Genomic DNA, 16,449 nt, shown 5'->3' on the forward strand with positions numbered 1-16,449 from the left:
GCCAAACCCAGCATATCAGCACATCATACCTGGTGTCAGCACCGTGGTAGAGGGGTGATGGCACACAGGACCTGGAGAGCCTTATAGTCACCAAGTTATCAATGAACTCTGATGAATATTAAAGTGTTCCAGAGTCAAACGTGAGGCCACCTGACAGCTAAAGCGTGGCCCATAATGGTTCAGAACATGAGAGTGATCCGAAGCACTGTAGCATACCTACAACGTAATGACTGTGAGGGAGAGGAAATGAAATAAAAAACAGACTCGAGGTGTTGCAGTGGTTCAGTGAATCCAGACTGAAATGCTGTGAAAGTACCTCAAGAGAGCTGTACATGAATGAATGAATGGCTGTACATGAAGCGAAGCAATTTTTCAAAGAAGAGTGGGCCAAAATCCCTCCACAATAATCAGAGACTGACAAGTCAAATTAATCCAAGCTAAACAGTTATTCAAGCTACTGAATCATTTTTAAGTTTTCTCACTAAATCATCAACAGTATCGTTTACCATAACTTTTACTTCAGTGTAATATCAGTTTTTGGGAGGGTTTTTTGGGGGGGGGGGTTCTGAGGTAAGACAATAAGAAAACAAATGAAAACATGTGAGTAGCACACAGAGAGCAGAAAGGCTCGAGATTAAGTGTTGGTGTACAGTTCTCTGTCCAGCTGTGGTGATGCGGTCTGGTTTCCAGTAATATTTTGGACTTGAGTCAATTCACACACTTGGTTTCTGGGTAGCCTGTGGTTTGAAATGGTCTAAACTAAAAAGAAAAACTTACACAATTTGTGCCCATTGTGTTTTTTTGCTATGTGGTATGTCAACACGTTTAACTGTTAAACGACCAAAGCTGCTAGACTCCAGAAATTGTGTTTTGCTTGTCTTATTTCAGCACCGATGTGGGAGAGGACTACAGTTTCCTTGTACTCATACTAAATATGACCATGCAATGACGATGAGAGTTAAACTTATAACAGATTTGTTTTGTTTAGACTACACAACCCATTTAAGTAACGACAAACCTAAATAAACTCTGTGATGATGCAAAACGACAAGATAAAGGACCAACAATGGTCAGGTTGACTTCAAAACTGAACACACAAGTCGATCACGTTTTCAGGTTGGTTAAAACCAAGGAAAGGTGGCAATCTGACAGTGAAGGTGAAAATGTGTGTATACCATCGTTTTGTTGTCTCTCTCTTTCATCAGTAATGAAAACCACACACAGGTTTGAGAATGGAGGCCAAACTGGGTCAAGCTGGGCTCCTCTTCTGGTTCCAACTGATCCCTTTACCCAGCAGGCACTCTGCTCACGATGGCATCAGTTATTACATGTTTAAGTGATTTTTTTTTTCCCAACAGTCAGTCTGATTCGTAGCATTGCAAGGGTTCAATTTGGTACTCGTGCTACACAAACTAGAGTGTCGGACTGGCAACAATTTTTTTTGTGTTTGTTCAACTGCTAAGTAGAATTATGAATAGAGACATCTTTGATGGAATTAATTTGCTGCAAATAGTGGTTAAAACACTGTTAAAAGAGACAATGAACGCATTTTTATGCATTTATTCATGTAGTTATTCCACTCTGATTCAAAGGCTCAAGGCTGGGTCAGCGATTTAATAGCCAAAAATACTCTAGAGTTTATGTGGTTAATGTTTTTTTTTCTTTTCTTTTTTAAATCTCCTTCAGGTTTTCTCTTCATTTTTGTACCATCCTTAAAAATGCCACAAAACTTTGAAAAGTGCATTTTTGTGAATAGCTCCAAAACTTTTCAAGTTGTTCATATACCCCTCATAAAAATGTTCCCCGTCATCAAAGCTTGTGAGGTCACAAATTTGCAACAGGAAACCACCAACATTTTTTCCCCAAAGGTTTTATAACCATCCTGTTCAAACAATCTTTTTTTTGTTTTTTGTTTTTTACACAGCCAGAGAACAAAAAAGATTGAACATAATAAACTCCCAAACCTTTTGTACAGAGAAATCAAACTAAATGAAGAAAACATCTCTTATATTAGTCCATGTTTTATCCTTTGAATCCCCTCTTGCATTTGCCATTAAATTGGGAAGGGAGACACAACAGTGTCAGAATGAGGCTCTCTGTGTTGTACGCAATGTCAATCAGTCTATTTCACTTGCTGGTTTTATCTGTTTTATGTGGAATAGAAACCAGCAAGTCTAGGCCATTCAACAAGTAATCCAGTAATGTCTATGTTGGTGTGTGCATGTGTGTGCGTTCAAAGGTTATCAATGTGAATGTGTAAGGAGTAGGCAAACCTAAAATTAAGTGTATGCATGTCTGTGTGTTAAGAGTCTCAGAGTTTAAGCCAGTCCGAATCCCTCGGAGCATTCCTGAATGGCCAACAGCAGCATATGTCTCAGCTTCTCGTAGCTCTCGTAGGCTGGAAGGTCCAGCTGGTTAAAGCTGAGGATGAAAAACAAAACATTACAGTTTTAAAGTTTTGCTCTTTTGAACCATCTACAAATATTTGTGCCATATCAACTTTCAACATGCTCACCAAGTGTGAGCAGATGGCAGGCGGTCAGTGGATCGATCATCACGGTGGATCTGGAACTTCTGGATGCCGTTCATGCCTTCCAAAGCTGCAAAACCCTGGAGGGGAACCTTGGATGTGCCAGTGACAAACTGCAGGAACTTGGCCCGGTCTGCTTGATCAAATGACCGCAAGGCCCTCCAGAACCATTGAATCTAAAGGAGAGAAAGAAAAAAAATTTATCCGAGTTACAAACATACGTTTCAGTTATAGTAAGAAAATGTGATTCTTAAGCAATATGCAAGTGTCTTGTGGTCAAGAAACATTTTAAGATAATTTATAAGGCTTTTCAATATTCCCAAATCATATTCAGCGCTATGTGTGAAAGTTCAAATGAAACGCTTTATCGAATCAAATGTGTCTGCATCACTTCTGCAGCTGGAAACTTAAGTTCAAGCTGCATCATATTAACAAAAAAAAAAAATAGTATTCGCTGTTCAGCTGCATGCTAGTGTATTTGTTAAGTCCTCCAGGAGGAATCGTGCACATATCTTACCAAACAGTTAAAAACACTGCAAACATTTCCTCATCCCTACCTGGATTGAGCTGGACTGGTACTTGTGATATTCAGTGTTAGCCTTGAGGTCATCGATGTCAATAGCTGGCAGGCCAGAAATGAGCAGTTCCAGCTCCTGCTCAGTGAAGATGGAGATCAGTCTCTTGGGGATGATCTCGTAGAAACCCTCAAGAAAGGCTGCGAGTTGCTTGCGGATTGCACCTAGTGAGTGAGAATTTGTTTATTTTTCAGTTAAGCACCTGAAAATTCAAAGCATCTCTCAATAATGTATGGTTGTAGCTCAACTTTGCATCTTTAATGCTGCTGCAGTGCTGCCACCTAGTGGCATCATTTAGATTGCATTTATATGCTGGTTTAACATGGCAATAAAATGGCATCTGCTGATGACTTATTGTTTTTGCCTACACCAATTATTTTAGCATTTAATTTCACTGATGCAGCATTAGTATTAAGAAAAAACTCACCTGTCATCTTCATCTGGCACACCAGGTGCACATACTCCTTTTTGTTTTCCTCTGTGACCAAAATATTGGCTCCATTTGGTTTAAGGTCTCTGACTTCACATACCCCAAACTCCTGGACCTACACATACAGTCAAAGACAGTCAAAAAAATTGCCCTAGATAGCAGCAGCATTTTTAAGGGTTCAGGTAATTAAACCTTAACAGCACTTCTATGAGAACTTCGAACCTTTAAGGAACATATTAAATTCCATCAAACAGAAAAAAATACATAAAGAATAGACACCAACCTCTGTGCTGAATGTCAGCTCATAGCCCAGGGTGGAAACATCATTTTCCAACAGGTAAACCAAGCCCTGAAAGAATGGGTAATCCTCGCTTTCCATGTCTGTATACCTAGGAATATCACAGAAATGTAATCATATTATTGCTGACTGGTTCTCCGGTTGCCACAACATTTAGTGTTGTATTTAACTAGGCATGGGTTTGTTGAGATCATTACACTAACTGGTGCAACGTGTCGACAATTAGGTCACTTAGGTTTAAATGCTAGTAGCTCAAATACCTGACGCTCTTGCCCAAGATGTGCTTGTAGAAGCTGCGGGTGAAGTAGCACTCCAGTAACCGATTATCATAGACTGCCTTAGCCACAACACGACCCACAAACTTAAAGTAGCTGAGATGGTTGGGGTTGCAGTGCGATGATGGGTTGATGGTATAGGTGACACGATCCCCTGGTGAAGTGCGGAACAGGGCATACATTGGGTTGAACATCTCCCGGGAGATGATCATGTACCATTCCCTCAGCAGGCCACCAGCATCCTGACCCTCCTCCCCTTCAAAAACAATGTACCTGTAAGGGAAGGTGAGTGGATCAAGTTGAGTGGGTTTGAATTGAGGAGACATGCAGATAGACAGAAAGAGCAATGAAGCCTTACAGCCTGTTCTTCATGTCCTCTGGGCTCTTACGATGCAGCTCCCTGTACGAGTCCTCAAACACATGATCTCTTCTCACATGTACTGCCATGTCCTCCTTCCTCAGGCCTTCATCCAGCCGCTCCAATTCCTGGCGGAAGTACCTACAGAGATAAATAAAAATTCCAGCATGTCAACGATGGAAAAAAAGGAACACTTCAAAGTACAAAATTTAAGCTGAAGATAATTCTCCTTACTTCCTCTTAACATCAAAGTCTAGGATGCGTATGTAGTCAACCAGTACTGCAAAAGGTCCATCGGCCAAGTGAGTGGTTGACTGCCGCAGGATCTGATTAAGTACTGTGCGGTGAGTTTCTAGAAATAAAGAGTAAGGACTCCCATTAGAACATATACCATAAGATAAGATACCTTTATTAGTCCCACGAGTGACAAATTTCATGTTAAGGCTGCCGACCATTGCCAGCGCAATGGCGGCGCCATCTTACCCTCTGACCATACATACATTACACAAAAACATCACATGGGGAAGACAGGTCAGAGAGGTATAACAATGGAAAATGCACAACATGAGGAAAGATAAGGAGAAAAAAAAATACCCCCCCAGACTGAATTCCAAGAGATCAGTTTGAGAACAGAAAAAACCCCCCCACCTCTGCACATGAAAAACTCTTAATACACCAAAGAAACACATGACAAGCAACAAGGATGGGTAAAGGGTGAGAGACAGCCAGTGTAGACAGTGCATCCGGGCCTGCAGCCTATGCGCTGGTCTCCTTGATCCACCATCTGCATCGGAAGGGAATAAGCGTCGAAGGCGTTTGGAGGGGGAGGGGGGATGAGTGTCTTCCAGCCAACCCAGGTGGCCTTGCGTAGGATAGGAAGAACAGTCTAAGCACAGACTGTTATCAGGGTGTTTTTGTTCAGCTCTAGCCTTGAGATCACAGCTGGCGCCTAAGTGGTATCTGCATGAAGTGATGGTGGTTTTTACTTTAGTGCGAACGACTCGTATGAATTTCAAAGCAGTTCTAACAGTCCGACACTGGTCTCTCAATCTTCCGTTGGAGAGCTGCGAGCTTCTCCGTGATTTTATCAAAATTACGCTCTGTGATGTTGTCGTTCTCGTGCTCAAAGAGCCGATTCTGAGAACTCGACCGCAGTGAGCTTCTCCAAGATGTGATCCAATTTGCGCTCAGAATAAGAGCTCTGAGTGTTCACGGCAGCCACAAGCTTCTCCAAGATCTTATCTGTGCTGCACTCAATGAGCCCATTTTGAGAACTCACGCCTCGTCCCATCGTTTCAATCCCAGCGGGCAGCCTTGTGGGGGTTTGAACAGCTGGTTCCGCTTTCTTAATTCTTCGATAAGTCAGGGCCAAGCCAGCTCCAATCAGCAAGAACCCTGTTATCATGGTTCCGAATAGGTAGATATCTTCAGCGTCTTCGATCGACAGTCCCGCCAGGCACACGACCCTCCAGTTATGCCACCTGTCCATCGTGTATCCGGCACGGAAAGTCCCTCCAGGACACTCAGGCTCACCCGAGCCCAGGCTTCTCGTTGAGAAAAGGGTGTCAATTGCATTCAGGGACCAGTTGATCAAATCCATAATTCCTCTTGTAGGTTTTAAAGAACAGACTGTGAGAGCATTCCAGTGAAAGTAATACAAAAAAACCACGAGACTAGACAAGGACACAAGAGGCTAAGCAGGGAAGCTAAGGGAGAGGAGGAGAGGAGAAAAGTGTGACCGCCTTCGTCAAGAGCCAGAAAGAAAAAAAAGAAAACTAAAACAAAGCTTTATCATTCTCCTTATTTGAATATTTTAGGCTTACCAGCAAAGCGGAGAAACTTCTGAGTGTCTGGTGGCAGATTTGAAGAGATGTGCATGGAGGATGGTTCCCTGGAAAAGAATGGGTCTAGAGATGAAGGTGTGGCAGGTGTAAGAGGTGCTGGAGACAGTGGTGGAGGTTCATCTTTGATGTGAGAAAGCTGGCTCTCCCGCGTATCCCTCACAGGAGGTTTGCTCTCTCGCTCTGTGGCATGGACTAGAAAGAATGCCTCCACAGCAGGCTGGAGAACTGGGAAAACAGCATTAGGAGAACATATTACTTAATCCCTGATAGCAATTAGTAGAATATAAAAATCACAGTAAGTACATTTCTGAATTTCCACCTACCCAGGACGGCATGCTGGTCATGTGATTCCTCTAGTTCTTTCAGACACTCCCCGAGCATATCCCATAATTCATCCAACAACAGCTGCTCACTGAGCAGAGGGAGATCTGGAAGTCTCTCTTCACTCTCTGATTGACCATTTCCTTCTTCATCTAATAAAGTTACAGTATAGACCGAATCATTGCATCAACGTTGCTGTCAGCTGTCATGTACATTTCATTTTGACTGTTAACAAGACTGCTCTCTAGTCTGTGATTAAAAACGTATTTATCTGTATTGCAGCTGCTTGTTAAAAATCACAGTAAAGCAGAGAGTGTTTTAAGGTATAATTAACAGGATGCTTGTGAGTCATACCCAGAGGTGCAGGGTCTTGCTCTAGAGGAGACGGCTGGTCCACATCCATTGGAGAATCATCTCTCTGTGCTGACTGGGATTCTGAAACCGACTGGCCTTCAGACTACAGAAAATAAACCAGGCAGAACCAGAGGCAGAAACAGAATGTGAACAACAGGGGGAAAAAACAAAACAAAATAATGATTGACATGATGGCTTGTTTGGAAATAATTAGGGATGCACAGATTTATTTGCCAATAATCATCTTGTTTACTGAAACTGAGCTATTGGCCAATAGAGCAGTGACTAATATTTATCTGTTTTGTGTAACAAATTTAGGTACATTTATGGTTACATTTTTAATAGGCTGAAAATTAAATAGTATATACAGAATACACTCATCCAGTCTGTTTTTGATACAGTATTGGCCAAGAACATCAGAGCATCCCTAATAGTGTTCAATCTTGACTGAGACTGTCATGCAAAATGACATTCCCATGATCCACTGACACAGCAAGTAAGGAAGGAAAGGAGGGCGGGAGGAAGGGGAGGGTGGGCCAAAAGCATGAAGCAACATCAGCCAGCAAACAGACGACTTCAGTGAAACAAATCAAACCATTTGGAGCAGGCAGCACATTCACATCTAGGCACCATCAAAACTAGACTACATCAATGCAAAGAATGATAAAGAGTGCAATGAATCACTGGCCCATCTGTCTCTCTGTTGGAGCTGTCAATGTTCATCATAGCAGCAAAGCAGATGTCACAATGCATAAATTACTTGAAGTAGCAAACTATAGGGTGAATGTAAAATGTGTTTACAAATAATTAAATCCAATACAAAGGTTAGAATTGGAGTTTCCTACTTTTTAAAGGCATGTGCAATATAATTAATGGGTTGGCTAATAGATTAAAATGTCCAAATCCAAAACAGGCAAATTCAAGGCAAATGACTAATAGTATGTATCTTGATGACCACCACACCAAGTATGAATAAATTCACTGTGAAGGTCACACCGCATAGTCAATGATGACTTTTCATTAAAATGATGATTGACTGTGTGAGTAAGAATGCCTGCTGTCAGTGGAGCCCATGCTAACCGTGGCAGCAGCAGCCGTGCCAACAGGGGCAGCAGCCCCAGCAGGAGGATGTGGGGCAGCCATTGAGGATCCGGCAGCGACGGCGGCAGAGGCAGAAGGGGCGGTGGGTGGGGGGGCCTGTTGCAGCCGACGTGCCCGTTGCCCCTCTCTCACCATCTGGATGATGGCATCAGCCTCGGCCTCCAGCTGACGCACCGCAGCCTGGATGCTGCTTGCTGAGCCCAAACTGGTGGAGCCTTGCCAGTCACAAATGGAAGAAAGGGGTTTTAATCATTGAGACATGATGACTATATTGTACACAAAAACCAAGAAAGCACTGTATATGTAGCATGTTTTTTACCCAAGCGCCCTGTCTGTTTGGCCTTCTTGTTGGCGCGCCTTGTGTCCTCACGGAGCTGGATGATAACCTGCAGCACTCGCAAGAAAAACTTCTGTGTTGATGTCTTGGATGTTAGTGAGCTCATACAAGGAAGCTGCAGTTCACGTCCCCCAAGAGTGCGCTTCTGTGCCGCAACAATCACCACACTCTCTGACCCGTCAAACCTGTGTCCCAATCAACAGACACATACAAGGCATAGGAGTTTATAGTCATCATTACGATGCAAATTTAATGAGTATATTTTTTTTCTAATCTGCCAGTCATCTATGCTGACAAAATAATGCCACTGACCGATGAGAATTGTCATGAGCTAACCTGCTTGTCATCTTGCCCTTCAGTCTAGCTGATATGGAGGAATCCTCGGGAGGTGCGTCAGGGGAATGTGAATCAGCTTGTGCCCGTCTCTGCTGCTCCAAATTGTACTCTCTAAGCTCGGCCAGTAATGTCCCTTTAAAAAAAAAAAGAAAAAAGAAAAAAAAATAATGTTCCAAAAGTTTGTAAAGAAAAAAAAACTGCACTGAACTGAAAACAGGAATATGAACTGGCACCTACGCTCTTCCCCAAAACCTACCGATCTGTTTGCAAAGAGTGTATCCGAGATGTCTTGCGCCGCTAAGCAGCAGTCTGAGTACAGTGTCTCTGGTGGAAGCATCTCCTCTAGAAAGCTGCAGCAGAATGTTAGCTGCATCTTCCAGACCTTCCTCTGAACACGAGTGAGATGTCAACACCTTTCGCAGAGGAAAAGAATCATTTGTGAAAACACATCATTGCAAAAATAAATGTTGAAAACAAAGAACAGAAAAATATATAAAGACTTAAAGACATCTTAACAAATGAGATCATTATGAACAAGCAGTAAGACAATTTCCTAAAACTATCGACACATGTTATGCTGCATTACTTCTGCATGAATCCAGGTTCCAAGAACACACTGTCATGAACAAGCTGCTGTTTATGCTCCTAAACACAAAAAGCTACCAATAAGGGCGTAACCAGATGAGGTGATCTGTCCGTACTGCAGCCAAGCATGTATTTGACAAGTGCGATTGCTGTGTATAGTTCCCTGGCCTACTTGAACATCTTGGCCAGCACTAACACCCAAGGACAGCACTAAAACTTCCTTGATGGCTGCTTACAAATATATTTGGTAAATGGACTGGTTCTTATATAGCACTTTCTACTCTGAGCACTCAAAGCGCTTTACACAACTTGCCTCATTCACCCATTTACCCAAACACCGATTATGCCAAGAAACCTTTGGCACAAAGGTCACAAGAAAGGAGTTGAGAGTTGTTGTTTTTTTAATTTTTTATGTAATCTGACTTAAAAAAAACAAACAAAAAAACCCTTTTCTGCTCTGATTTTTCCCCCCTCCTCACATAAAGTAATATTATCCAGCCATAATAATCTACTCTTAATTCTGGATGAAGAAAACACAGTCAACATTCTCAAAGTAGTCTGGTTAATTTATCTGGGAGTCCAGCATTTTATTTTTCCCTAATAGTGTTTAACAGACAAACCACTGCACTTTTGTTACTTCTTAAAACACATTTTTACTGAAGAATTTACTGTAGACTGTGAAAAAAGAAGACAGGCTTTTTTTTTTTTAAACAACATCCTAAAATGTGTTTTAACATTTGTGTCTCTGCCACGAGAGAATCGCAAACATCATGCAACTCTTCCACTAACAGGATATTAAAAGAAAAATGTGTTTTCAATATCTGAAGTCCTTGCCTCAAAAACTGAAATGCCTGATGATCTAGAGCTACTTAATGCAAAATATTACTGAATTTTAGTTTTGAGCCCAAAAACTAAATGTATCCTGACTTCAACTTAACTCCGTTTACCAACAAGCTTGCCTTAATTGACCCTTAGAAGTTATTCAGAGAAATATCTTGGAAAACCCCTCAACATTTCTTTAAATCATTTCATCATACCTCCACAGACAGTTGAAGCTGTTTTTCTGTCAGTCCAGTGGAAGCCAACTTTTCACTCTCTGTATTGCTAACAGCACCCCTCTGTTTTCCTGTTTTGAAAAAAAAACAAAAACATTTTCATTAATAAAAATGATCATTTTCTAATAAAATCTCTTGCATTGTAAGATTTAAATGTAAGATTTGATCACATTTTATTCAGGAATAAAGTACCACTACCTGTAGAGATTGTTCCAGTGGACGTGGGTATAGAGATTGTTGTAGAGGATGTCTGAGAGGTTGCTATACTTGTCCCTGAGGATGTACCCTGGGCTACAGCTCCTACAGAAGCCCCTGGGCCTGCCACAGTGGACTGCATAGCGCCCACTGCGGCGGTGCCTTGTGTTGTGACTGAAGCTGTGGCTCCTGAGCTGGTTGCCGTGTTGGGGTTAGGAGCCTGTGGAGTTGGGTGTCCAGCAGGCACCTCTGTGGCCTTGTTGTCAGGGAGGGCAATGGATATGAGGGAGAGCAGGCGCAGCAGCTTTTCAGTGAGCAAGGAGCTCCGTCTGATCACAGGGTGGGACAACATGTTCATCAGCTGGCCTAGAGGAGAGGTCTCCAAGCTGAACTGGGCTCCCTCTGCCTCTGCACTTCCACCTAGAGGCACCGTCTTCATTGAGGCTTTGCCCTTACGGCTGACATTCATGTTGTCAAGCTTGACCAGTAGGTCCCAAAAATCGGTGGAGATTCCTAGAGACTGGAGGGTAGAGGCAGTAGACCCCAGGGAGTTCTGGGTGTTGGAGACATTAGGGTTGGTCTGAGACTGTGACCCTGACCTAGAGCCTCCACCTCCACCCCCTCCTCCTGAGGAGCCTGAACAAAGACGAGAGTCTAGGTCAGAAGACGAAGCTGACAAGTCCTTACAACGCTGCTGCGTGAAGTGGCTGGGGAACACCTACAGAAGAAAAGAAAAAACAAAAGGACACTGAATAACTTGCGTAACCAACTTCATTTCAAGTCTTAGAACACAGAATGGACAAAGATTTAGATCAATATAGCTAAACCCTCACCTTGGCTAGCTGAATAAGTGTGTCCAGCACATGTCGACAGACCACTGGAGCAGCTTGTGGGTGGATGTGAACAGTGGAGCCTCCACCTCCAGCACATGTGACACTCGTTGCACCCGCTGACACACCTCCCAATGTCCCAGAACTTGAAGAGCCTCCAGCTGAATGCCTGTCAGCGTGCTTCCTACCTGATGCTCGCTGAATCTGGAAAATGTTTGTTCGGCAACCCAATGCTGCATCCATAGAAACAGAGAGCCAGGAAAGCTGACTGGAACTGCGAGACTCCACCCTGTTCAATAACTCTAAGGAGGAAGCTGGGGATGAAGAAGAAGAAGATGAAGATGAGGAGAGGGACGAGGTGGCTGTGCCTTTTCCTCCACAGCTTCCCTGGCTGGTCCTCTTGCCGCGAGAGTCCTCTAGACGTGAGGTCTCCACGCATACCTCACTCTCACTGCTTCGTTGGAGTATTGACAACAGGCTGCGAATGACCCACCCACGTGTCTGAGAATGGTAGCAGAGGTTCCTGAGCACACGGTGCAAACGGCTGGTGTTGAGTTTCGGTTCATCCACAAACAGCAAAACCAGCAGGCAGGACAAAGCCTCGTGGTCCAGAAGCAATCGTCCACGCAGGCGCAACAGGGAGTCGACACTTGAACTGGATGGTCTGAAGAAAAAGTAGTAACAGTATGTCACCTGTCAAAACTTCTGTAAGATTTCCTAAATGCCAAACCGACATTTTATTTAAAAAGGAAAACATTTCAAAAAATTAGATCACTGTTATTATACCTGTGGTTTGTTCCTCCACCCATCTGAAATGTCCCTCCTCTCTGCACAGCCAGTCGGGTGTACTGGACGCCACGATTGCTTCCTAACCGGCTAGTGAAGGCCGGTGAGCGCAAGATGGCTGAGAGGGCTGAAGATGAACTATGACCAAAAAGCCTTTCATGCATCAGTTGTCTCTGACGTGCCTCTTGCTCTCTACGTAATGCAGCAGCTTCAGCAGCAATGTCTGGAGGCATGACAGCCAACACGCTGTCCTCCATGTCTTCAAGAACACTGCGACGGAGCTCTGATGGCAGTGTCTGGATGAAAGTTACGGGATCTAAAGGTGTGTCTCCTTGGGGAGGCTGCTGGGCTAGTTCCCTACGCTGCTGCTCTGCTCGCTGCTGGGCAAGAACCTAAGACAACCAATGGCATGCTTAGTAAATAGAACCAATTGTCAGTGACTTCTTTTGTTCGAAATATCTATGAGTAAGCATTTTGCTTACTCACGCAATTAAAAAAAAAAAAAAAACATAACTTCTCACCTCCTCCTGGATGGCAGGTGGTAATGCTGCCAGGAATTCAGGGCTGACCTCTGTAACCCCTGGCCCTCCCAATACAGGTGCAGTAGAGGATGGCAAGCTTGTAGCAGCTGGAGGACGGGAGGGTGGTCTGATGCCAAGCTGATTCTGCAGCACCTCTCGGCGGATGTCCTCAGGAAGAGCTGCCAAGAAGGAGGGATCTACACCCTCTGGCAGGCTGATGCCTGCCATCACAAAGTAGAACAAAACAAACCCCCAAAATGAAACAATTAATATTATACAGTTTATTATTGCAGGGTTCACTACAGAATATCAGCCAGACTGCGACCAATCCAGGCAACGTAAAGCATCTGTTTGTGTTGGCAACAAAAGGGCTCCTCTTGCAAGATATGTCCAAAATTTCACATTAGAATTTTTATGGTTCTTCCATGAAGGTTGTATCGCTTTTGGCACCTGACCAAAACAAACACACTGATGTTTTTCATACCACTAAGCTGTGTAATACTATAAACACGATAAACCAGAATGATGACAACAAAGCAGCTAGATGGAATACTAAAACAGATTAAAATAAGAGCCAGCATTTCACAAACTATTTTGGTTACTACTTTTTATCTTAAACATGCTAGTTAGTTACTCCTTTCCAATGACGTCACACACATCAATAAATGATAGAAGTCATGATTGATTGGGGAGCAATGTGTAATATGTTGTCTCTCAATCAATAAATCCAACATTTTATGGCTGTCCAATCAGACATAGTAACCATCACAACAGATAAAAATGTCACGTAGTCTGACGGTGGCATACGCAGAGATTCTACCCTTCAGTCATATATCCACTAACGATCCAAATTGCAGTTTACATTCAAGTATCTCAAGTTTCAATGAAGACTTGGCAGGAATTAAATAGAGGGTACAAAAGATTACCATCAACAAGGAGCAGCAGCAGCAAAAATCAGTATCTGACCAAATGTGAAATATGGTCACAAAAACAACCAGAACACAGTTTTTTGCAAAGCATTATAATTACTCCAGCAAAGATAGAAATAAAATGTCAAAACTGTCATCAAATTATTGATATGTCTGAGGTAATCATAATGACTGTAATATGGCAAAAACATTATTGTGAGGTTAATGTTAACATGGACCTCTGACTACCATATTCTCATCAATTCATCCAAGTGAACATTTAAACCAAATGTAATCAAATCTCCTTCAGGTATTCCTGAGGCATGACAATTAACAATTGCAGAAGTAGCAGAGTACTTTACCTGCAAGTGGATCCTCCTCCTCATTGCTTGTAGAGGGAAGGGGCTCTTCCTGGATGGCCTGAGACTGGCTGTCAGCACTGTCACTCCTGGGCATAGTTTCCCCAGGAGATGAAACAGAAGTAGAGCTGCACATATTCAAAAAAAAAAAACCAAAAAGCAAAGACTATCATTGCTATCAAAATTATGTGCACCATCTATTGATCTCAAAGTTCTAACTGCATGAGATGCCTTTTGAATCCTATGTGGAAATTTAACAAAAGGTTGGAACAATTTTAAAGATACGTATAGACCGTGATTTTTTTTCTGTCAAACTTCCTCAACATCAGTCCAAGAGGTTCAAATGGCAGAATATACTGCTTTTAAACAGAGACTTGGTCAGTAATGAACTTCTAGTTTCTACCCACCCAGTTTCTGCATCAGTTTGCCTGTCAGTCAGGCCACTTTCCCCACTTCCAGACAGCTCCTGAGAAAGCTGGGTGGGCTGGGCAGGGTTGGGGGCAGCTTCTTCCTGGGTGGCAGAGGCAGGGCTGCTGGTATCCATTGGTGACCCTTCCAGTTGTGACACACCAGCTGCTGCAGGCTCAGAGTTCTCTACAATGTCTGGACTTAGAGAGGCTGTGAAAAGAAAAGGGAGCTTATCATTCGGGCTAGGAAGTTATCTGATCATTTAATGCACTACATCTAAATTCCTTGGTTTCATTATGTGTTATGATAGCTTCTATACCATTATTTAAATTACAAATATGCTTCCTTACGGTTAGCCAGTCTGTATAAATAGAGTTTTCAAAGTTAGTCTACCTTCCCTGCCTTCATCCAACGTTCCTCCACCACCACCTCCGACTCTCTCACCGATTGCAGGTGCTGGGGACATTTCCATCTGAGATGCCTCCGCTTCACTGTTTGGCCTCTCGGCTGTCGACAAGGGTGGAAGGCCAGCCCCTGCCAAAGCAGCCAGTGAGCTAGCATGCGACTCAGCCAGTAAAAGGTCAGCTATTGGTTGGTGGACCTGCTGACTAATAGCAGTCTCCAGCGAGACTAAGGCCTGTTCATGAGGAGCAGGTGTGGTTGGAGTGACTTCTCCAGATGGTGGGGCAGTGAGGAAGCCCTCTGAAACCCTGGGTGGATCCAGACATGACACAGTACCACCCTGAGCCTGCTCACCCTCTGCAATATTCAAAGAAACACTTGTGTGAAGAAAAGGGACAGTTTAAATTATTTTTATTTGAATAGATTCAAGTCTTACAAACAATTTACATATCTGACAATGCCTCAACATGACTGTTGCATCTTAATATCACTTTTCTGCTATATCTGCCAGCTACTTGTGCACGTGTTCCTGTTAAAAATATGTAATTACAGTAAACATTTTCCATTCACACAACTGCTTCCAAAAATGTTTCAAAACCCTTTCAAAAAGGTGTTAATAATATTCAAAAAAGGAAAATCAGGGCACAGATATGTCAGAAATAACACTGTGGTGATTAGCTGGTGAATAGCTATTTAACAGATGACAAAGGCCTCTGCTGAGGAAGGCAGTAAGTTGTATAGTTATCTCCTTAACGGGGTGCACAATCCTGATCCCCAACAACAACACAACTTACTACCTCACCACAGCACAGACAATAAAAATAATACACTGAACAAAAGATATACATGTTGTATATCAAAAATGTAAATATTTAGAATAAGGTTCTTAAAACAATGTAGCGGCAATAATTCTCAAAAAAAAAATTACGAGTTAAGAGATCATCTCCTATGAAACAAATGAAGATGTCGAGCTGGTATAGCGTTGCCATAAGAAAGACAGTAGACTGTATAGTTATCTCCCAGATCTGGTGTGATCCTAAAACTATACAAACTACTACCTCATCCCACAGCACGCACAGCAAGCTGGCCACTTGCCTCTGGGTTGTCCAATCCACATAGGTCAAGGAATTTAACATTAAAACAGAAACAAAAGCAAAATCTTTATAAATGTCAGTACCTGCTGTGTTCTCTGCACCATTAACCGTCCCCAATCCAGAACCCTGTGGACACAAAATGCTGATGTTAGGAAAAACAAAACAAAACATGAGTGTATCTACCAAAAATGCATGCACTATTGTATCTGAAAATACATCCTTGTGCACAGACTGCAATCATCTGCTCACCTGCAGGCTCTGTTCTCTGGCCTGTTCTGCTCCAGAGGCCCTCCTTTCATTCTGTTTGGACTCTTCCTCCTCAGCTAGCTGCCGCCTTCTCTTCTCTCTGCGCTCTTCCAATTCCTCATCTCGCAGACTTTCCAGATGCTGCAGGATAGGCACCTTAACCACTAAAAGCAGATGGGGGCATTCAAATCAAAATAGTTTTCAATTTAAACTCAAAAGGTTTGTGAAATGTCACCAAGTCAAAGTAATTTTTGGTCAAGTTACTAAAACATTTTGTTTTTCACTGGTCACCAAAAAAATG

At 42.8% G+C, this 16,449-nt stretch overlaps 1 protein-coding gene across 13 annotated transcripts in view; it reads right to left on the bottom strand.

The window, feature by feature from the left end:
* Positions 1-1,546: 1,546 nt before the first annotated feature.
* Positions 1,547-16,449, bottom strand: part of huwe1 (HECT, UBA and WWE domain containing E3 ubiquitin protein ligase 1) — a 51,726-nt gene continuing 36,823 nt past the window's right edge. For 11 of the 13 annotated variants that reach the window (XM_082519117.1, XM_082519127.1, XM_082519116.1 and 8 more), the window contains 25 exons: positions 16,152-16,312; positions 15,986-16,028; positions 14,800-15,165; positions 14,406-14,616; positions 14,002-14,126; positions 12,732-12,952; positions 12,211-12,602; positions 11,428-12,088; positions 10,598-11,312; positions 10,382-10,470; positions 9,016-9,172; positions 8,760-8,892; positions 8,406-8,608; positions 8,066-8,301; positions 6,986-7,088; positions 6,634-6,783; positions 6,290-6,535; positions 4,701-4,818; positions 4,467-4,607; positions 4,094-4,381; positions 3,819-3,924; positions 3,533-3,650; positions 3,088-3,269; positions 2,516-2,706; positions 1,547-2,421 (listed from right to left, as the gene is read on the bottom strand). In XM_082519117.1, coding sequence (XP_082375243.1) covers positions 2,319-2,421; positions 2,516-2,706; positions 3,088-3,269; positions 3,533-3,650; positions 3,819-3,924; positions 4,094-4,381; positions 4,467-4,607; positions 4,701-4,818; positions 6,290-6,535; positions 6,634-6,783; positions 6,986-7,088; positions 8,066-8,301; positions 8,406-8,608; positions 8,760-8,892; positions 9,016-9,172; positions 10,382-10,470; positions 10,598-11,312; positions 11,428-12,088; positions 12,211-12,602; positions 12,732-12,952; positions 14,002-14,126; positions 14,406-14,616; positions 14,800-15,165; positions 15,986-16,028; positions 16,152-16,312 — 5,459 coding nt within the window. In that variant the 3' untranslated portion in view covers positions 1,547-2,318. The remainder of the gene's footprint in view (positions 2,422-2,515; positions 2,707-3,087; positions 3,270-3,532; positions 3,651-3,818; positions 3,925-4,093; positions 4,382-4,466; positions 4,608-4,700; positions 4,819-6,289; positions 6,536-6,633; positions 6,784-6,985; positions 7,089-8,065; positions 8,302-8,405; positions 8,609-8,759; positions 8,893-9,015; positions 9,173-10,381; positions 10,471-10,597; positions 11,313-11,427; positions 12,089-12,210; positions 12,603-12,731; positions 12,953-14,001; positions 14,127-14,405; positions 14,617-14,799; positions 15,166-15,985; positions 16,029-16,151; positions 16,313-16,449) is intronic. The other 2 variants (XM_082519118.1, XM_082519119.1) reach the window with 2 other exon arrangements.

The sequence above is a fragment of the Aulonocara stuartgranti genome (assembly GCF_965226115.1).
Source record: "Aulonocara stuartgranti genome assembly, chromosome: 20".
NCBI classification, from domain to species: Eukaryota; Metazoa; Chordata; class Actinopteri; order Cichliformes; family Cichlidae; genus Aulonocara; species Aulonocara stuartgranti.